Genomic DNA, 23416 nt, shown 5'->3' with positions numbered 1-23416 from the left:
GAGCCGAGATCACCCCACTGCACTCCAGCCTGAGTGACAGAGCCAGACCCTGTCTCAGAGGGGGAAAAAAAAAGAAGAAATTTAAAAAGGCAAGGAAACTGACCCTCCCCTTGAGCCTCCACAAAGGATTACAGACCTATAAACACCTTGATTTTAGCCCATAAAACTAGTAATAGACTTCTAACCTACAAAACTATAGTAAATTTGTGTTGTTTTAAACACCTAAGTTTACTTCGTTTGCTATGGAAACAACAGAAAAATACAGATTTAATAACCTACAAGGATGGTGCAATAGTAAAATAAATCATCTTTCAATTTTCTTCTTGCCTTCCATTATCTTTCAAGTACTGCATCATCTTTCACCATGCTTCATCTTTTAAGAATATTTTTGAAAGACTAGAATACCATCTTTGTAGTCTAATCTTGGCTTTCACTGACTCCACCAAAGAATTCAAAAATTTTCATTTTCCACCCACGATGGCTAAGAGAAGAAAATGACAGAGGAATACATCTTACAATTATTAGATGAATCAGAAAATAAACACCAACAGTACCATGTCTAGACTCTGAAGCTGATGGTGGTGATACTATTTGTAAAATCCCAGATAATCAGATAACATAAACCTAGACGAATTTTCTCAAATTCAAGAATCAATGAATTGAACAATATATTTATAAGGAAAAAAAGAAAACGCAATAAGGACTGCATCATATAATATTCTGCAACCATATTCTGGACCACCTCATTATGCTCAAAGGACGTATCACAGTATTCTTTCATCTTTTATGTTTGTGAGCCAAAATTTACTTGATACAAAGAGGTGTGCAATGTAATTCTTATTAAAATATCTAATAAAGTTGTTTTTCATAATACTTTTATTCCTGTGTCTATAAATTAGTAGTAAAATAACTTATAAATATAAAAATACAAAATGGTCCATTTGACCCAAATGGTTAATGGTGATGTTTATTTTTGTTAAATACCAAGGGTTAGTCAAAACTTCGGAGGTATAAACCGTAAGGCAAAAAATTGGTGAGACTGATTACAACAAATTTAGAAAGTTCAATGTGCTATGAATTCACACAACTCCAGTTCAACAGAGACCATGAACAAAGTAAGAGACATATGACAAAGTGGGAGAAGTTACTTATGATGCATGAAGTCAACAAGAAATCAACATGTAGAATATACATGGAACATGGAAAAATCAGTTCAAAAAAGAAAGTAATACTAATATAAAAACAGACAAAGAATTAAAATAATTTCTAAGACTCCCAACAAGTTAACAAGCATACAAAGAAATACTCAAAATAGGCCGAGCGTGGTGGCTCACACCTGTAAGGCCAGCACTTTGGGAGGCCGAGGTGAGTGGGGATCACCTGAGGTCAGGAGTTCAAGACCAGCCTGGCCAGCATGGTGAAACCCCGTCTCTACTAAAAATTAGCTAGGCATGGGGGTGGGCACCTGTAATCTCAGCTATTTGGGAGGCTGAGGCAGGAGAATCACAATCACTTGAACCTGGGAGGCGGAGGTTGCAGTGAGATGAGATCGTGCCACTGCACTCCAGCCTGGGCGACAGAGTGAGACTCCCTCAAAAAAAAAAAAAAAAGAAGACGACGACGACGAAGACGAAGAAGAAGACGAAGAAGAAGACGAAGAAGAAGAAGAAGAAGAAGAAGACGAAGAAGAAGAAGAAGAAGAAGACGAAGAAGAAGAAGATGAAGAAGACGAAGACGAAGAAGACGAAGAAGACGAAGATGAAGAAGAAGAAGACGAAGACAAAGAGGAAGAAGACGAAGAAGACGAAGACGAAGACGACGACGAAGACGAAGACGACGAAGACGAAGACGACGACGACGAAGACGAAGACGAAGAAGAAGAAGAAGAAGAAGAAGAAATTCTCAAAATAATTGATGGTACAAGTAAAACAAAAAGATATTTTATACTTAAATGATGAGGAATGTGGATGGTGTCAAGTGTCTCTGCGATATGGAAATACAGAAATACTCATGCACTCCGCTGAAAATGCAGATTAGTACAACTGTTCTGAACAGCAACCTTCTATTTATCCAATTTTAGTCGATACATACCCTATGATCTAGCAATTGTGCTCTTGGGAATACATTCTACATAAATGGCCACAAAGGTCCGTAAGAGCCCAAGTACATGAAAACTCATCACAGTTTGAGGTAGACAGTCTGGGTCTATCACTGAAAGGCTGAACACAAAGATACCGAACCTTTTTGGCACCCAGGATCAATTTCGTGGAAGACAATTTTTCAATGAAAAATAGGGGGTGGGGTGGGGTGGGGAATGGTTTAGAGATGAAACTATTCCACCTCAGATCAGGCATTAGATTCTCATAAGGAGTGCACAACCTGGATCCCTCGCATGTGCGCAATTCACAATAGAGTTCATGCTCCTATGAGAACCTAACACCACCAAATCTAACAGGAGGTGGAGCTCAGGCAGTACTGCTCACTCTCCTGCCGCTCACCTCCTGCTGTGCGGCCAGGTTCCTAACAGGACTAGCACTGGTCCTCGGCCCAGGGTTGAGGACTCCTGGCCTAAAAGATATACGCTATTAAAGTTTTATGCAGCAATTAGAAACAGTGGATTAGATGTACAGATAGGACCATGGATAATAAGGGCAGGTAGGGTAAGGAAGTACATTGTGGGAGACCGGCAGTACAATCTACCGATCTCCTTTTTATCCCTGAAACATATTATGCTGTATTATAACATAATGCCTAATGCCCCTGAAATATGGTATACTATATTCAAAACAGGTTTATGAACACTGATCTTATTCTATACATTATAAAAGTTACATTTGCTGTTAAGCACATATGTAGGAATCCTTTACATACTATTTTAGACCATTTAATACAAAGAAAGACTGTCAAATAAAGATGAAAATTTTGCTCACTTTAGCTCCAACACTGCAACTGCCCGTACTCCCAGTGCTCCCACTTGCAACTCCAGTAAATCTAGCTTCCAATAACTCTTGCCTTCTTGGATCCAGACTATGAAGCTCATCCATTGCACCTATTAAGAAAAAAAATATACATATGTACACATATATATGTATGTGTGTATACTTTATACTTACACAAATATATATATGTGATTAGTTAAGACGTTAAAAATTTAGGAATGCTACAAGCAGATGAAATTGAGAGACTTTATTTTTAAATGCACACATCAACTTATCAAAACATCCTACAATGGATTTCCAACACTTTTGGCTGCAACTCACAGAAAGAAATGTATTTTCCATCTAATTCATACACAGTTACAAACATTCATATATTTTAAAGTTTCACAGAATACCTAATCTTACTGCAATGCAGTAGTAAGAGTCCTGTACAACAACTATTTTCTAGTCTATTCCAGTCCATTTAAAAAAGGGTGGGGTGACAGTAGTAAATAGCAATTAAATTGATTTCATAAACCAATAATGGACCATAGTTTAAAAAATACTACTCTCCTAATGTAACCTCCCTATTCTAAGCATACCCAGAATTGTAACTATGTGACATTATCACTTAATCATTTTATGTATATCTTATATAACTACATTTTAAACTATAAAGAACTGTTTTATTACTGTCACAATCCTTAAGATTTTTTGTATGGTTGAGTTTTAGGTTTCCATCAGGTAAATGAAACACAGACACGTTTATCATACATACAGATGACTGAAGTAACACTTATTATTAAACAACCACCGTGAAAATTAAGGGGAAAAATTTAACACCCTGATGTTACTGTTATTACGCAGACTAAAGCATTCCAAATTCTAGATAAAGTTCAAACAAATTCTTAAAAATTACTTTATCTAAGTCTGCTAATTCTGACAAAAACCCTAGAAGCAACATAAATGAATGGCTCTCAAAGAGAGCAGGTAAGGATATTGCCAGAATCCGGAATGACTTGGGGAACATTTTTGAACTATACTAGCCCCCTTCCACACATCCTGACATTCCTCTCCTAAAGGTTAACAACTATTCCTATAGATCTTATCTTTTGAAATTGCCTTTCTTACTTTTTATCCTCACCTGGACAAAGGACTAGATGGATGGTGGCCACTCTTTCATGCTTATTTGGATCCCTGTACCTGAAAATATACCTTCCCCTGTCTACTTCCTCTAGCTCAAAAAAAGAAGTAAATCCCTCTAAAAAGCTAAAGCCTTTAACACTTGCTTTTGACCTCATTCCTTCTTGACATCTAAGAAATCTTGTATTCACAAGTACCCTACCTCTCTGGCATGTGCTCACTCCTTGTCTCCTTCTGCCCTCGCTTATGTCTTTTTAGAAGTCTACCATAGCTTCAATTTTATTGTGCTATCATTTAATTCTTCCCTTAAACTGGTTTATAACCACATCATCCTTAGTATCATCAATGCTTCCATTTTTTCTCTTCTTGCTATTACATCAGAAACTGTATATTATTCCTTTATTGAGAGGAAAAACCAAAGCAAAAACATAAACAGTTCTAGTTTTCATAATTCAGCTACACCTGTTCCCCTCATCACCTTCTTGTTCTCTCTTAACTGCAAATATTCCCCATGGCCTTCTGTTTTCTTTTCAGACCTCCTTTGGCTTCAAACATGATTCTCAAATCAAACACCTATTATATGCCAGGTCTGTCAAGTCTTAAGCTTGGCACTGAAACTTACAATCTATTGAAGTTTTGCTTTATAAAAAACTATCAATCCTTCCCTGGCACAGGACTATTTTGAAAACATTAAATCACATTTAAAAAATAAGAATATGGTACTGGCATAAAGATAGACATACATACATACATAGATCAATGGGATAAAACAGAGAGACCAGAAAACAAACCCTCACGTGAAATGATTTTCAGTAAGAACACCAATACCATTCAGTGGGGAAAGATCAGTTTTTTCAACAAATGGTGCAGGGAAAACTGGATATCCACAAGCAAACAAACTGAGTTGGATCCTTACTTTAACCGTATACAAAAATTAACTCAAAACGGATCAAATGCCTGAATATAAGACCTAAAACTTTCTAACTCTTAGAAGAAAACATATGGAGAAAGTTTCGTGGCATTCAATTTAGCACTGGTTTCTTTGATCTAGCACCAAAAGCACAGGCAACTAAAGAAAAATAGGGCCAACTGCAGAGGCTCATGCCTGAAATCCCAGCATTTTGGGAGGCCAAGGCCAGCAGATCACTTGAGGTCAGCAGTTCAAGACCAGCCTGGCCAACATGGCGAAACCCCGTCTCTACTAAAAATACAAAAAAATTAGCCGAGCATGGTGGTGTGTGCCTGTAATCTCAGTTACTCAGGAGGCTGAGGCAAGACTCACTTGAACCTGGGAGGCAAAGGCTGCAGTGAACCAAGGTCGCACCACTGCACTCCAGCCTGGGTGACAGGGAGGGAGGGAGGGAGGAAGGAAGGAATAAAAATGGGTAAGTTGGACTTAATCAAAATTAAAAACTTTTGCACCTAAAGGGCATAATCAACAGAGTGAGATGGCAACCCACAGAATGGAAATCTGAAAATTACGTATCTGACAAAGGATTCACACCCAGAATATATAAAGAACTTCTACAACTCAGTAACAAAAAACCCAACCAAAAAATGGACAAAAGACTGGAATAGAAATTTTTCCAAAGAAGGTGTGCAAACGACCAATAAGCAGATGAAAAGATGGTCAACATTAATCATGAGGGAAATGCCAATCAAAATCACAGTGAGATACCACTTCATACCCATTAGGATGGCTGTTATCAAAAACTAAAACCCAAATATACAAGTGCTAGTGAGGATGTGGAGAAATTGGAATCCTTGTGCATTGCTGCTGAGAACATAAAATGGTGCAGCCACTGTGCAAAACAGTATAGCAGTTCCTCAAAAAATGAAACACTGAATTACCATATGATCCGGCAATTTCACTTCTGAGTATATAACCAATACAAGCAAAAGCAATGGCTAAAACAGGTATTTGTACAAACATGTTTACAGCAGCACTATTCACATTAGCCTAAAGGTAGAGGCAATCCAAGTGGCTATCAACAGATGAATGGATAAACAAAATGTGGTATCTACATACAATGGAATATTATTCAGCCGGAAAAATGAAGAAAATGTGGGGGCATGCTACAACAGGAGAACTCTGAAGATACTATGCTAAGTAAAATAAGTCAGTCACAAAAGGTGGTTGCCAGGGGCTGGTGGGTGTGGTGGAATGGGAAGTTAGTATTTAATGGGTACAGAGTTTCAGCTGGGGAAGACGGAAAATTTCTACAGATGAAGAGTGGTGATGGTAGCACAACAATGTGAATGTACTTAATACCACTGAACTTTACATTTAAAAATAGTTAACATGGTAAATTTTACATTTTGCCACAATTAAAAAAAAAAATAATTACAGGCTGGGTGTGTTAGCACCCAGCCTGTAATCCTAGCACTTTGGGAGGCCAAGGCAAGAGAACCACTTGAGTCCAGGAGTTCAAGATCAGCCTGCGCAACATGGCAAAACCCCATCTCTACAAAAAATACAAAAATTAGCTGGGTGTGGCAGTGCGCATCTGTAGTTCTAGCTACTAAGGAGCTGACTGCTTAAGCCAAGGAGGTCGAGGCTGCAGTGAGCCAAGATTACGCCACTGCACTCCAGGCTGGGGGACACAGCAAGAACCTGTCTCAAATAATAATTTCAAGTTCTTAATTCAATAAATTGGACTTCGTCAAAAATTTAAAATGGTGCCAGTTCAAAAGAACATGGTTACAAAATGAAAAGGCAAACAACAGATTGGAAGAAAATATTTATAAAGTATGTATGTGCTATATACTATGCCTACTCTTTGACTTGATAACTGGTTGATGGCACACTGAAATTTACCATGGAAGATGAGGGCATCAGGCCCTGCTTTTGATCTGGATCAGTAAATAATAATATATTTTGTTTCCTATTGTTTTTCTCAGATGTATAGCTTCCTCTAGGACCTCAACCCTCTTCCATGAAGTCTTACAGGAAATTATGCACCCAAGCATCAATGGGTTTCTAACCAAAAACTCTTAAAAGCACAATCTTTCCTGAATTCTTAACATCTTCTAATTAGTTTTTTCTTGTTTTTTTGTTTTTTTTTTCTTTTTTAGATGGAGTCTCACTCTGTCACCAGGCTGGAGTGTAGTGACGCGATCTCGGCTCACTGCAACCTCCGCCCCCTGGGTTCAAACGATTCTCCTGCCTCAGCCTCCTGAGTGACTGGGACTACAGGTGCGCACCACCACGCCCAGCTAATTTTTGTATTTTCAGTAAAGACGGGGTTTCACCATGTTGGCCAGGATGCACCATGTTGACCAGAATGGTCTCGATCTCTTGACCTCGTGATCTGCCCACCTCAGCCTCCCAAAGTGCTGGGATTACAGGCGTGACCCACCGTGCCCGGCCCTAATAAGATATTTTAAAGAGGCAATATACGCAAGAGCCCCTGGTGTAATTCCTGGCACATAATAGGTGCTCAGCAAATGCTAATCCTAAACAGTAGAGCTTTGCTACTCAAACTACAGTGCATGAGCCAGCAGCAACTGTATCATCAAGATACTTATTAAGAAATGCAAAATCATGGGTTCCTCCAGAAACCAACCAAACCAGAATCTGCATCTTAACAAGATCCCCAGTAATTACTACATACATTCATGTTTCAAAAGTACTTCTGTAGAATACGGATCTGTAATTTTTTCTGTAAAGGGCCCAGTCACAAATATTTTAGTCTTTGCAGGCCAATAGGCAAAATCATATAGATACTTACATAACAAGACAGAAACAATTTTTTTTTTTTTGAGACACTCTGTCAACCAGGCTGGATACAGAAACAATTTCTACAAACTTTTTATTGACAAAATTCAAGATACAATAATGAGTATAATATTTTATAATAGGCCAGGTGCAGTGGCTCACATCTATAATCCCAGCACGTTGGGAGGCTGAGGGTGGATCACTTGAGGTCAGGAGTTCAAGACCAGCCTGGCCAACATGGTGAAAACCCATCTCTACTAAAAATACAAAAATTAGCTGGGCGTGGTGGTGGGTGCCTGTAATCCTAGTTACTTAGGAGGTTGAGGCACAAGAATCACTTGAACCCGGGAGGTAGAGGTTTCAGTGAGCCGAGATCACACAACTTCACTCCAGCCTGGGTGACAAGAGAAGACCATGTATGACAAAATAAATAAATAAATACACACACACACACACACACACACACACACACACACACACACAATTTTTTTAAATAAAAGTCTGCTAAGAAAAGAAGGAAATTCTTTTTGAGAAGACAGCACCTCAACAAATAACCTCACTTAATTGGAGTTTCCTATCATCAAAATCTATTACAAATACTCATCTGTTAAATTTTGTTTTGAGACGGAGTCTTGCTCTGTTGCCCAGCCTGGAGTGCAGTGGCACGATCTAGGCTCACTGCAACCTCCGCCTCCCGGGTTGAAGAGATTCTCCCACCTCAGCCTCCCAAGTTGCTGGGATTACAGACACACGCCACTACACCTGGCTAATTTTTGTATTTTTTTTTTTTTTAGTAGAAACGGGGTTTCAACATGTTGGCCAGGCTGTTTTTTAACTCCTAATCTCAAGTGATCAGCCCACCTGTGCCTTCTAAAGTGCTGGGATTACAAGCATGAGCCACGACGCCTGGCCTCATCTGTTAATATTGATCTGTAGGCTAAACGCAGTGGCTCACATCTGTAATCACAACACTTTGGGAGGCCAAGAGAGGTGGATTGTTTGAGCCCAAGAGTTCAAGACCAGCCTGGGCAACATAGGGAGACCCTGTCTCTACAAAAATAAAAAAAATAATAAAACCTAAGGTGTGGTGGTATGTACCTATGGTCCCAGCTACTCAGAAGGCTGAGGTAGGAGGAGCACTTGGGCCTGGGACTTACAGGTTTGCAGTGAGTCATGATTGTGCCACTGTACTCCAGCCTGGGTGCAGAATGAGAGCACTTTTTCTTTTAAAAAAAAAAAAAAAAATGGCTGGGCGCGGTGGCTCAAGCCTGTAATCCCAGCACTTTGGGAGGCCGACGGGTGGATCACGAGGTCAGGAGATCGAGACCATCCTGGCTACCACGGCGAAACCCCGTCTCTACTAAAAAATACAAAAAACTAGCCGGGCGAGGTGGCGGGCGCCTGTAGTCCCAGCTACTCGGGAGGCTGAGCCAGGAGAATGGCGTGAATCCAGGAGGCGGGGCTTGCAGTGAGCTGAGATCCTGCCACTGCACTCCAGCCTGGGCGACAGAGCCAGACTCTGAAACTAGGCCTCATAAAACTTAGAAACCAGGCCTCATATAGAAAAAAAATTAACACCAGGTGGCTCTGGATAGAGTCCCACCCTGCCTCGATAAGGACCCACCCTGATAGGGTCCCACCCTGCCAATTCCCGGGAAACCTCATGGGGTCCCACCCTGCCAATTCTGGGGGTCCCACCCTGCCTCAAAGTTCCCGGAATCAACAACTCCAGGAAAAAAACCTGATAAGGTCCTGCTCTAACCAATTAGCATAAGACACCTTGCTCAGGCCATAGCTAGACCCAATCATTCTGCGCCTTAAGCTTTGTTTGAATTTCGCGCCATAAGCTGTGTTTGAACTTGTGTTTGCCTATATAAACAGCCTGTAACAAGCAGTCGGGGTCCCAGGGCCAACTTAGAGCTTGGGACCCTAGCGCGCTAGTAATAAATAACTCTCTGCTGTGAATCTCGTGTCGGTGATCCTTCGCGGCGACCCCTGCCCAGGAGGGAATCGACAGTTCGGTTCCAACATTTGGTGCGTTGGCCGGGAAGTGGGGTCGTCCGAGGACCCCCGACCCATCCGGCGGAGACCTATCTGGCCCGGGCCACGGACTGCTGACTGAATGGACCCACCAGGTACTTTCGTTTTGTTCTGTCTGTCTTGCCGGCTAACTCTGAACTCTGGGGAGTACTCCTTCTGAATTAAGTGGGGAAGGGGGACAGACGTGTCCAGCACCTTCCCACTTACGCCCCGGGGGACGCCCTGGCGGTAGTCTGGGAGAAGGCTGAGGACTCAGTCAGCCTCTTCAAATCTGTAGGCAGGCCGCCCCTGCCGTCTGAATATTTTGTGATCTTGTGGCGCCACTCTCTGGCCTCGCAGCTTCTCCTTACTTGTCTGGTCTTTATTTTTGTTACTTTCGTTTTGTCCTTGTTATATGTGGACGAAATGGGACAGACGTTGACGACTCCTTTGTCTCTAACCCTGACTCACTTCCCTGACGTCCGGGCTCGAGCCCACCACCTCTCTGTAGAAGTCCGTAAGGGATGATGGAAAACATTCTGCTCATCCGAATGGCCAAGCCTCCATGGGGAATGGCCCCGGGACGGAACATTTAACCTCTCAATTATCTTGCAGGTTAAAGCAAAAGTGATGGATCCTGGGCCACTCGGACACCAGGACCAGGTGGCCTACATAATTATTTGGGAGGATCTGGTCCGAAATCCTCCCTCTTGGGTGAAACCCTTCCTCCATTCCCCTTCCCCATCTCAATCTACCCTCCTTGCCTTAGAAGCCCCAAAGAATCGGAATCCGGACCCGCCTAAGCCAGTCCTCCCAGAAGAACCCGAGAGGGATCTCCTCCTTCTTGACCCCCTGCCTCCTCCACCTCAGAACCCCCTTCTGGGACCTCCACCTTACGCTTCACCCTTGCCCCCTGTCTTGTCCCCAGCTCTTTCCTCTACCGCCTCGGCCCCTACCCTTTCTCCAACTTCTCCCTCAGCCCCTCCCTCCACCCCGTCTCCTTCTCCAGCCCCGCCCAAGCTCACCCCTCGGACGCCGCCGCCAACACCTCCACGTCTCCGCTTGCGGCGGACTGAGGACCCAGATGGCCCTTCCACTTGGCAATCCTCCCTTTTTCCCCTCCGTACTGTCAATCGCACGGTCCAGTACTGGCCCTTCTCTGCCTCTGACCTCTACAACTGGAAAACCCATAACCCTTCCTTTTCCCAAGACCCCCAGGCCCTAACCTCGTTGATAGAATCCATCCTCCTCACTCACCAGCCCACTTGGGATGATTGCCAGCAACTCTTGCAGGTCCTCCTAACCACTGAAGAAAGGCAGCGAGTCCTCCTGGAGGCCCGGAAAAATGTGCCAGGACCAGGAGGCCTCCCAACCCAACTTCCCAATGAAACAGACGAGGGATTTCCCCTCATCCGCCCAGACTGGGACTATGAAACGGCACCAGGTAGGGAGAGTCTCCGAATCTATCGCCAGGCTCTGTTGGCGGGTCTCAAAGGGGCAGGAAAGCGCCCCACAAATTTGGCCAAGGTAAGGACCATAACTCAGGAAAGGGACGAAAGCCCGGCAGCCTTCATGGAAAGGCTTCTGGAAGGGTTCCGAATGTATACCCCATTCGATCCAGAGGCCCTAGAACATAAGGCTACCGTAGCTATGGCATTCATAGACCAAGCTGCATTAGATATAAAAGGAAAACTCCAAAGGCTAGATGGAATCCAAACCTATGGATTACAGGAATTGGTTAGGGAGGCAGAAAAAGTGTATAATAAGAGAGAAACCCCTGAGGAAAAGGAAGCCAGGTTAGCAAAGGAACAGATGGAGCGAGAGGATCGTAGGGACCGAGTGAGGGATAAGCATTTAACAAAAATCCTGGCGGCAGTTGTAAGAGAGAAAGGACCAGGGAGAGAGGGAGAGAAGCGGAGGCGGCGGCCAAAAGTGGAAAAAGACCAGTGTGCCTACTGCAAAGAACGGGGACATTGGATTAAAGATTGCCCCAAGCGTCCTAAAGACCAAAAGAAACCTGCCGCTGTCCTCACCCTAGGTGAAGATAGCGAATAGGGGTGTCAAGGCTCTGGAGCCCCCCCCCCCGAGCCCCGGCTAACTCTCTCTGTAGGGGGGCATCCCACCACCTTCTTGGTGGACACAGGGGCCCAACATTCAGTTTTGACAAAGGCAGACGGGCCCCTGTCTTCCCGCACATCCTGGGTGCAGGGGGCAACAGGGGGAAAATTGCACAAGTGGACTAACCACCGGACAGTTAATCTTGGACAAGGAATGGTGACACATTCCTTCTTGGTGGTACCTGAATGCCCCTACCCCCTCCTAGGGCGAGATCTTCTGACCAAGCTCGGAGCCCAAATCCACTTCTCCGAGACTGGGGCCCAAGTATTAGATCGGGACGGTCAGCCCATCCAAATTTTAACTGTGTCTCTGCAAGATGAGCATCGGCTTTTCGACGCTCCGGTCATCACTAGCCTCCCCGATGTTTGGTTGCAAGACTTTCCCCAAGCTTGGGCAGAAACGGGAGGACTCGGGCTAGCTAAGTATCAAGCCCCAATCATAATTGATTTAAAGCCCACGGCGGTGCCCGTGTCTATCAAGCAATATCCCATGAGCCGAGAGGCTCATATAGGAATTCGGCAGCACATTAACAAATTTCTAGAACTCGGAGTGTTGCGACCTTGTCACTCACCCTGGAACACTCCTCTTCTGCCAGTAAAAAAGCCTGGTACTCAGGATTACAGGCCTGTCCAAGACTTGAGAGAAATTAACAAAAGAACCATGGACATCCATCCCACGGTTCCCAATCCTTACAACTTACTCAGCACCTTAAAACCAGGCTATAACTGGTATACAGTATTAGATTTAAAAGATGCTTTCTTCTGTTTACCTCTGGCCCCCCAAAGCCAAGAACTCTTTGCCTTTGAGTGGAAGGATCCTGAGAAAGGAATTTCGGGCCAATTGACCTGGACCCGGCTTCCCCAAGGATTCAAGAACTCTCCCACTCTCTTCGATGAGGCTCTTCATCGAGACCTGACCGACTTCCGGACCCAAAATCCAGAAGTGACTCTATTCCAGTATGTGGATGACCTCCTCTTGGCTGCTCTTACAAAGGAAATCTGTATACAAGGTACCAGGCATCTACTCCAGGCACTGGGTGAAAAAGGATACCGGGCATCCGCCAAAAAGGCACAGCTCTGTCAGACCAAGGTAACATATCTGGGGTATATCCTGAGTGAAGGGAAAAGGTGGCTCACCCCTGGGCGCATAGAGACAGTGGCTCGCCTTCCACCACCACGAAATCCCAGGGAGGTACGTGAATTCTTAGGAACTGCTGGGTTCTGTCGCTTGTGGATACCCGGTTTTGCTGAACTGGCCGCCCCCCTTTATGCACTCACCAAGGAGAGCACCCCTTTCACCTGGCAGACAGAGCATCAATTGGCTTTCGAGGCACTAAAACAAGCACTCCTATCTGCCCCGGCCCTTGGGTTACCGGACACCTCAAAGCCCTTTACCCTCTTCCTGGACGAGAGGCAAGGGATTGCCAAAGAGGTCTTGACCCAAAAATTAGGGCCTTGGAAAAGACCGGTAGCATACCTGTCTAAAAAGCTGGACCCTGTGGCGGCCGGCTGGCCCCCGTGTCTTCATATCATGGCAGCCACCGCTATGCTGGTCAAGGACTCTGCTAAGTTAACCCTTGGGCAGCCACTGACTGTTATTACCCCACATGCTCTAGAGGCCATAGTGCGGCAGCCCCTGGACCGGTGGATAACCAATGCACGCCTAACCCACTACCAGGCCCTCCTACTGGACACGGACCGCGTCCAGTTTGGCCCTCCGGTCACCCTAAACCCTGCTACTCTGCTGCCGGTACCGGAAGACCAACCAAGCCCACACGATTGTCGGCAAGTACTGGCTGAGACCCATGGAACACGGGAAGACCTTAAAGACCAAGAACTCCCAGACGCGGATCACACCTGGTACACAGACGGCAGCAGTTACCTTGACTCAGGTACCCGGAGGGCGGGAGCGGCGGTAGTAGATGGCCACAACACCATTTGGGCACAATCACTACCTCCTGGCACGTCTGCACAGAAGGCTGAGTTAATAGCACTAACCAAGGCCCTAGAGCTGTCCAAGGGAAAGAAAGCTAACATTTATACTGATAGCCGGTATGCCTTTGCAACGGCTCATACTCATGGAAGTATCTATGAAAGAAGAGGTCTCCTAACCTCAGAAGGAAAGGAAATCAAGAACAAAGTTGAAATAATTGCCTTATTAAAAGCCCTTTTTCTTCCTCAAAAAGTGGCTATAATTCACTGCCCCGGGCATCAGAAAGGACAGGATCCAGTCGCAGTAGGAAACAGACAGGCTGACCAAGTAGCCAGGCAAGCCGCCATGGCGGAAGTACTGACCCTAGCCACAGAACCTGACGAAACCAGCCACATAACTATTGAACATACTTATACCCCAGAAGACCAGGAAGAAGCAAAGGCCATAGGGGCTATAGAAAACAAAGACACTAAAAACTGGGAAAAAGGAGGAAAAATAGTCCTTCCCCAAAAGGAGGCCCTGGCAATGATCCAGCAGATGCATGCCTGGACACACTTGAGTAATCGAAAGCTAAAATTACTGATTGAAAAAACTGACTTTCTAATCCCAAAGGCAAGTACCCTCGTAGAACAAGTGACATCTGCCTGTAAGGTCTGTCAGCAGGTAAACGCTGGGGCTACCCGAGTGCCAGAAGGGAAACGAACTCGTGGTAACCGCCCAGGAGTCTATTGGGAAATAGACTTCACGGAAGTAAAACCTCACTATGCTGGATATAAGTACTTACTGGTGTTTGTAGATACCTTTTCAGGATGGGTAGAAGCCTACCCCACCCGGCAAGAAACGGCACACATAGTAGCCAAGAAAATTTTGGAAGAAATCTTTCCTAGATTCGGACTTCCCAAGGTAATTGGGTCAGATAACGGGCCGGCCTTCGTTTCTCAGGTAAGTCAGGGGCTCGCCAGGATATTGGGGATTAATTGGAAATTACATTGTGCCTATAGACCCCAGAGCTCAGGACAGGTAGAAAGAATGAATAGAACAATAAAAGAGACCCTTACAAAATTGACCTTAGAGACTGGTTTAAAAGATTAGAGACGCCTCCTATCCTTAGCTCTGTTAAGGGCCCGGCATACGCCTAACCGCTTTGGGCTCACTCCATATGAAATCCTCTACGGAGGACCTCCCCCTTTGTCAACCTTGCTTAATTCCTTCTCCCCCTCCGATCCTAAGACTGACCTACAGGCCCGGCTAAAAGGACTCCAAGCAGTACAGGCCCAAATCTGGGCCCCCTTGGCAGAACTGTACCAACCAGGACATCCACAGACCAGTCACCCCTTCCAGGTGGGAGACTCTGTCTACGTTAGACGGCATTGCACTCAAGGACTAGAGCCTCGGTGGAAAGGACCCTACATTGTTCTCCTGACCACGCCCACAGCCATAAAGGTTGACGGAATCTCCACTTGGATCCACGCATCCCACGCCAAGGCTGCTCCAGAGACGCCCGGACCAACTCCACCTAAGACATGGAGACTCCGACGCTCCGAGGACCCGCTCAAGATAAGACTCTCTCGTATCTAGCCCCTTGCTTATTACTAGCCCTCCTTCCCTGCGTCGCTGACAGTAATAACCCCCACTGGCCATATAACCTGACCTGGCAGGTAATTGATTTTAGTACTCATGAAGTCTTAGATAAAACCTCAAAAATTGCTCCTATGGGGACTTGGTTCCCTGACCTCCATTTCAACCTAGACAAAATAGCAAAGATAGATAACATGGAAGGAGGAGAATGGAGAAAACAGGCTAGAAGGGTGTCCGTAAGCCGGAACGGGTTCTATGCCTGTCCCGGATTCAGGACAGGAGAAATGAGAAAAACTTGTGGAGAAATAGATGCCCTGTTTTGCGCTAGTTGGTCCTGTATAACTACTAATGATGGAGAATGGAAATGGGCCACGAAACCCTGGTACATAACCATGTCCTTTGTCCAGCGCTGCACCAGAACCCAATATTCAAAAACTTGCAATCTGGTCCGCATCAAGTTTGAAGATGCAGCAAAATCTGATAACCGTTGGATATCCGGGTTAATATGGGGCCTATATTTATACCAAAAGCCACTGTATGGAATCCCTATCCAAATCAAATTAATAGTCAACCCTATCACAGCCCCTGTCGCAGTAGGACCAAACCAAGTTTTATCAGAAACAAGGAAGCCCCTGGTTCCTGCACCGAGAGAGCCCCAACCAAGAGCTCCTAAAAGCACTTCCCCGCCTCTAATCTCCACCTCCTCTAAATACACACCCTCAGCCCAAAACGTCACCCGCGGGCCCCTTGACCTGGGAATAGGTGACAGGCTCCTAAATCTCATAAAGGGCTCCTACTTCGCTTTAAACCAGACAAAGCCAGAATTTACATCCTCTTGCTGGCTATGTCTGGCAACAGGTCCCCCTTACTATGAAGGCATTGCCTCCACTAATAATTTCACTAACTCCGCCAATCCTACTGGATGCGCATGGGAACAACAAAGAAAACTAACCCTGGCTGAAGTTTCTGGGTCAGGAACCTGCATAGGCCAGGTGCCCCCTAGTCATCAGCATCTTTGTAATGTAACCTTGACAGTACCCAGCTCCAATCACTATTTGGTCCCCTCCAAGACGGACTGGTGGGCTTGCAACACTGGGCTCACCCGCTGTGTATCCACAGCCATTTTTAGCAGTGGCACCCACTATTGCGTGTTGGTACAAGTTGTTCCCCGAGTATACTATCACTCTGGAGACTCCTTTGATCTCCGGTATGAGCAAAAAACTCATACTAGACCAAAGAGAGAACCTATCTCCCTCACCCTCGCCGTAATGTTAGGAATTGGGGTAGCGGCTGGAGTTGGGACCGGGACAGCAGCCCTAGTGCATGGTAACCATCATCTGCAACAACTTAGAGTAGCCATAGATGAAGACCTTAGAGCCATAGAACAATCCATCACAAAACTTGAAGAGTCCTTGACTTCTCTGTCTGAAGTTGTATTACAAAACCGACGAGGACTAGAAATTGTCTTTCTGAAAGAGGGCGGGCTCTGTGCAGCCCTGAAAGAGCAATGTTGTTTTTATGCAGATCATTCAGGAGTAGTTAAAGATTTTATGGCAAAACTGAGAGAAAGATTAGACAAGAGAAAAAAAGAGAGAGAATCTCAGCAAAATTGGTTTGAAAATTGGTACAACCAATCCCCTTGGCTTAGCACCCTAATCTCCACCATCTTAGGACCCCTCATCCTGCTCACGCTCATCCTGACTTTCGGGCCATGCATACTCAACCGCTTACTCACCCTTATTAAAAATAGATTAAACATAGTACATGCTATGGTTCTGACCCAACAATACCAGACCCTCAGGACTGAAGAAGAGGCTCAAGATTGAGCCTCTGACACAAAAAGAGGAGGGAATGAAACTAGGCCTCATAAAACTTAGAAACCAGGCCTCATATAGAAAAAAAATTAACACCAGGTGGCTCTGGATAGAGTCCCACCCTGCCTCGATAAGGACCCACCCTGATAGGGTCCCACCCTGCCAATTCCAGGAAACAACCTCATGGGGTCCCACCCTGCCAATTCTGGGGGTCCCACCCTGCCTCAAAGTTCCCGGAATCAACAACTCCAGGAAAAAAACCTGATAAGGTCCTGCTCTAACCAATTAGCATAAGACACCTTGCTCAGGCCATAGCTAGACCCAATCATTCTGCGCCTTAAGCTTTGTTTGAATTTCGCGCCATAAGCTGTGTTTGAACTTGTGTTTGCCTATATAAACAGCCTGTAACAAGCAGTCGGGGTCCCAGGGCCAACTTAGAGCTTGGGACCCTAGCGCGCTAGTAATAAATAACTCTCTGCTGTGAATCTCGTGTCGGTGATCCTTCGCGGCGACCCCTGCCCAGGAGGGAATCGACAGTTCGGTTCCAACAACTCCATCTCAAAAAAAAAAAAAAAAAATTGATCTGTAATGAGATTGTATGTATTTGTCTTTGAAAATGTCTTTTAACAGAAACAGATATTGCCAAATATTGATATTAACCCACAATCATGATTTTAATTAAGCATATTCATTACCGGGAAGGCAGTTATCTATTGGTTCTTCATCTGATATTTGCTTTTCAGTATGTCATCACAGTGCTGATTAACTACTTCCAACTGAAGGTTAGGTAGAAAGTTTCTCCACTGCAAAATCAAACAAATTTTTGAAATATGAAACTTTCTGTGCATTTGTGTCAACTTCTGAAAAATGCTGTGGGAACCATAGTTTGAGACTAGAAAATGCGTCCACTCATATTCATGTGGGAATGACGATCTAACTTCTTTGACGGCTTGAGAAGTATATAAAGCAGCCTGAAATTATTTGGGATTTGAGTATCAGTTGCCACTGAAATGACTTTACCACAGTCTTTCACATATAAGCACTATTTTGCCTTGAAATCTTAGGTTAAATTCATTTTAAAAACATTACCCAATCTTCAGAAAAAGCTGATTTCCAAAGTTAATTAGTATTTAATAGCAGTTGAGGGCAGTTCTCTTTGTTCAAAAAAATTTCAATCTCAGCCTTTAGCTCAAACAATTGCGAAAAAAATACTTTACCACTTCTAAGCCAGTCAGGATATTCGTCCTCTAACAAAAATTCATGCAGCTGATGCTAGTTAAGTCCAAAAGAGCAAACTGACTTCACAGTTGACAATTCAGTAACACACATGGATAGATGGAAATATTTTCTGCAAAGTATCTGCCAATGAATAACAACGAATAACCATAAACTATGAACTCCTCAGTTTTACAAGCTTTGTAAATTAGTCCAACTAAGCCTTTCTCTGATCCGTATGTATTTTATCACCATCAGTTGCAGCACATCCTAGCAGATTCCACTTCAGATTGTACTTAGTGTTTTCTCAGCTTTGAAAATATTCTTGCCTGTAGTTGTTCTGCACAGACTATTCAGAGGCCAACTTTTCTGCCACTTCAAACTTGGCACTGACTCCTTGAATAAAGAACAACTGAATTGTATCAATAACATCTGCCGGCTCATCAAGAGCCAAGAAAAACCACTCCAAATCATTTGCCTTGTTTTTTAATTGACTAGTGATGTTGCTTCAAATGTCCTCAACTCTTAAATCAACTGTTCTTGCCAAAAAGCTAACAGCCTAAAACAAGTTTATTTTCTATGGATGTAATTTTTTTGACTGCTTCAATAAAATACAATTTAATTAACTCAACATCAGTAAATGGCTTTCCTTGCTTGGCAAACAAGCCACTTGGAAACTTATTTTGGAGGTAGCCTCATTTTCATTTTTATGAAGAAATTATGCTGTGATGAGATACTCCATTTTTAAGTTTTGTAATTTTTCTATTGCTTTCCTGAGAGTTGGACATAGTGTAGTATACGATTAAGGTATATTGTATTCTTCTATTGCAGCTCTAGTGTCACTTCATAATAAGAGCAATGTTTTGCTATTAAATTCAGTAACAAAATAACCCACACTCCAGTGTGCCTTAAAAGCATGCCACTCAGAGTCTATATTTTTCTTTTCTTTCCCTGTTTTGACAAGATGGATACACAGTGGTAATAAATAAATAAATAAAATTAAAAATTCCAATCTGGTCACAGACGTGGCACTCAAAACACTGTCAAGTGATAATGGCAGCACTGAAATTTGTGGTACACCAAACAGTAGCTTGAAGTAATGAGAATGCCATATACAGTTTCTGTCAAAACTCCTCAGCTCTGCCATTATAAAGCAAAACCAGCTGTGTTCCAGTAACACTTTATTTAAATGAAGAGACAATGAAATTCAAATTTCACATGTCACAAAGAATTACTTATTTTTTATTTCAATAGGTTTTGGGGGAACAAGTAGTGACTGGTTACATGAATAAGTTCTTCAGTGGTGATTTCTGAGATTCTGGTGTACCCATCACCTGAAAGAATTATTTTTTTTGATGTTTTTAGTCATGTAAAAAAGGTAGTTTACTTACTTCTGTTCTAGAAAACACATTTCAAAGATTTCAATATTTTATGGACTCAAACTGTCATTTTTGACCCTTAACCAAAAATTCTGTCCTCAAGAGAGAAATTTTCTGGGAAAAAAAACTAATTTCACTATAATCCATCAAATTCTTTATTACAATAAACGTTTATACTTTTGAAAAAGAAGAAATTACAAAAGCCACTATAAAGATCATACCATTCTTAAAGACTATCCCACTTCAAAACACAACCACCTTTTAATTATGCTACTCTTCTTACTGAACTGTTTCCCAAAATTTACAAATGTAAATCCAAAACATTACATAAAACATATAACAAGGGATGTCACTACCCAAATTAGAGATCAACCACATTCAATATAATGAAGAAAAATTTTAGGGAACACAAAGAACACAATCTGACCCATTAGTTTGTCATGTTTCATTTTAATAAACATGTTTTCTCTCTCTCCCTGTGTCTTTAACACACATACTTATAAACTCAATAAATGCTGGTTATTGTAGAAGTATGTGCTCCCAAGGATTCAAGGGTGATATATTAGAACATATTACTAGTTCTGGTTAGTCAACATCACTTTATATCATAGTTATATCACCTATATTTATGACAAGGAATCATTTTTTCATTATATAATTTTTTAGTTGCCTTAAGTCTTCATCTTGCTTGATGACAGTCGTAACAAAATCAAATGCCTAGAACGCAGGTTTTTAAAAGGTTAATACCAGTTACCAAAAAGGTAAAAAAAGAGTTTTTTCACTAAAAGCCTTCTAATAGTAGATTTAATTGCTGCTGAGCCATGACCTTAGTTTTAAATTTAAAACTTCCTGAAGTCTAAAAGCATTTTAATTCATTCCAGATTTTAACTGCTACTTTTCATATTATACCTGATAAGCTGATTTATGCAGAACAGTTAAAGCTTTTCTTATATTAATACTTTCCATATTATACTAGATAAGGCAGAGGTTCTTTTATTAAAAATAAACACTATGATAAAGAAATTATTTCTCCAAGATAAAATATTCCACTTAAATAATTCCTTTTCATTAGTTTTTTTAATGCACTCGAAAGTATAGGAAGCAAAAGAATTCAAAAGTCTGGGCTGGGCACAGTGGCTCACACCTGTAATCCTAGCACTTTGGGAGGCTGAGGTGAGCGGATCACCTGAGGTCAGGAGATCAAGACCAGCCTGGTCAACACAGTGAAATCCCAATTCTACTAAAAAATACAAAAATTAGCTGGGCATGGTGGTGCGCACCTGTGATCCCAGCTACTCAGGAGGCTAAGGCATGAGAATCACTTGAACCCGGTGGGGCGGAGGCTGCACACTCCAGTCTGGTCAACAGAGTGAGACTCCATCTCAAAAAAAAAAGAAAGAAAAAGAATTCAAGAAGTCTATATTGTATAACACTGTAATTACTTCTGAATCTTGTCTTGAAACATCCATTTTAACATGGTTAATAAATAGAACATACCTATTTTCATTGACAATATTTTGTATCACATATTTAAAGAACTTAGCTATAATTTTTGTTGGCTATACTACATTTCATTGTTTATTCCACAGTTTGATTCCCTACTTTAAAAGCAAATACTCTAATTTTTTGGCAGTTAAATGAACATGTTGGTTAAATGAGCTATTACAAAACCAGCCCAATTTCTTTTTCTAACCCCTCTCTCACATGTATTCAATAAACACATTTCCTACTTTTTCTAATGATTTGAGATATTAACATTTAGAACATTAATCCATTTAGAATTATATACAGATATATAATACATCTAGAATTTTTTCTAAAGGAAAATGTCTCAATTTCTCACTAATTCAACCTTTTCCCACTGATTTAAAATATCTCTCTGGTTATCACATTCCATAAACATGGGTCTGTTTTGTACTTTATTCACTAAACTATTTATCTGTTTCTGAGTCACATTACCTATCCATCTATCTACATATATAGATACATATGTATTGCACATACACGTATAAACACATACACTTCCCAAAGATTTCACCCAAATGTCTGACAACAGTAAGTATAGAAAGCCAGGTCCCTGAATCTAGGTCTACATGTTCAATTATATAAGCCTGTGGTAGAGAAGACAGGTCTCATCTAGAATCATTCCAAGTCAGAGTAATGCTTCACCTAATCTTTTTAATATACTTGGTCTTTTTAAACACTTTTGTTGCAACCCTTACAGCAAATAATTCAAATACTCTGAGACCAAATAATTCACATAAGAAGATAGGCTTACATCAGAGGTAAACCATAGGGTTTCTGCTTCTCTCTACTGCCATGACCTTAAAAAATGAAAACAATTTAAATTTCAATTTTACTCTTACTAATAAAAAATAATCTCTGATAACTAATTTTTCTTTCATCAAAAACGTACATAGGTCGATAAGCTGTGTAAAGTTTAGTCAAGTTCTTTAACCTCTATTTTAGCTTCCTTAATATAGAAAATGGAGATAATAAAGTACATTCCTTACAGAGTTGTTAAAATAAAATAAGTTTATATGGTTTTGAACTAAATCTGTCACTTAGAAAGCATTCAATAAATGTGAACATATATGTTTGCTAAAATAAAAGTGCTCAATAAATATTAGCATACATAATGTAATAAGTCCCCTTCCAGCTTTCTTCCTGGGGTTAGAAGTTCCCGGTAAGTATAATAGGATGACATATACTTCCATGCCTAATTTCTTTATGCTAATATAGCAGTAACATAACTAACCAAGTTCCTCTTCCTCTAGCCTCAAACTTGTAGCAGTCTGCTATTTTTAAAATCAATCTCTCTCACACTGTATATACACACATACATACAAATGCATACACATACTCACATATAGATGTATTTTATACTAGACTGCATTTCTACATTAACATATAGTCCTGATTTTAAAAATAGAGAAATTGAGACACTGAAAGGTTAAGTTATACTGCCTTTTGTTACAGTTTATATCCACTCAGTTAAGCATCTCTGTCCCAAAAGAAGAAGGGTCCAGAGGAAGAGTATGGGTGTGTGTGTATGTGTGTGTGCACGTGTCCATGTCAGAGACAGACAAAGACACAGAGAAAAAAAGAGCATGTACTTGATCCTGCGGTAAGAAGGAATGTTCTCTAAGAAAACTCCAAAACAGGAATCTGATAAAACTTGAGCTGGTGATTACTCTCTCCTCACTACCAGAAAGTAAACTGGTATCTTGTCTCTAATCTAAGTACTCAAGACTCTTTTTTGGTTTCATGCCTGTCCCCCATTACCAAGTAATAGGTGCTCGCTGAAATAAATACAAAAATATAAAAGTAAAAAGTCCCAATACTTCCTTGTCTTCTAAAATCCCACTCCTGAGAGGTAACCAATTGTTATGAACCTTAAAAAGGACAGTGATGATTTACTGCTCCACAGTACTCCTTCTTGGTCTATTCTTCTATCCCAATAATATAGGGTGAAAGAAGGGCCACAGAACAGTTTTTCTTTCTTTCTTTCTTTTTTTTTTGGAGATGGAGTCTGGCTCTGTCGCCCAGGCTGGAGTGCAGTGGCCGGATCTCAGCTCACTG

At 42.3% G+C, this 23416-nt stretch overlaps 2 protein-coding genes across 4 annotated transcripts in view; one reads left to right on the top strand and one right to left on the bottom strand.

Moving 5' to 3' along the window:
• Positions 1 to 23416, bottom strand: part of TLK1 (tousled like kinase 1) — a 177185-nt gene that overhangs the window by 122855 nt on the left and 30914 nt on the right. For 2 of the 3 annotated variants that reach the window (XM_050751332.1, XM_050751333.1), the window contains exon 2: positions 2931 to 3049. In XM_050751332.1, coding sequence (XP_050607289.1) covers positions 2931 to 3049 — 119 coding nt within the window. Of the gene's footprint in view, positions 1 to 2930; positions 3050 to 23416 lie in introns of those variants that run through there. The other variant, XM_050751334.1, reaches the window with a different exon arrangement.
• On the top strand, positions 13361 to 15476 carry LOC126932487 (uncharacterized). The gene is made up of 2 exons (XM_050751347.1): positions 13361 to 14790; positions 15079 to 15476. Exons 1-2 carry the CDS (start codon positions 13447 to 13449, stop codon positions 15424 to 15426), a joined length of 1692 nt encoding a protein of 563 aa, XP_050607304.1. The 5' UTR covers positions 13361 to 13446; the 3' UTR covers positions 15427 to 15476.

This window comes from Macaca thibetana, chromosome 12 (assembly GCF_024542745.1).
Source record: "Macaca thibetana thibetana isolate TM-01 chromosome 12, ASM2454274v1, whole genome shotgun sequence".
In the NCBI taxonomy this organism is placed as follows: Eukaryota; Metazoa; Chordata; class Mammalia; order Primates; family Cercopithecidae; genus Macaca; species Macaca thibetana.
The sequence above is the reverse complement of the archived record's forward strand: the minus strand, read 5'-3'. Positions and strand labels throughout refer to the sequence as shown.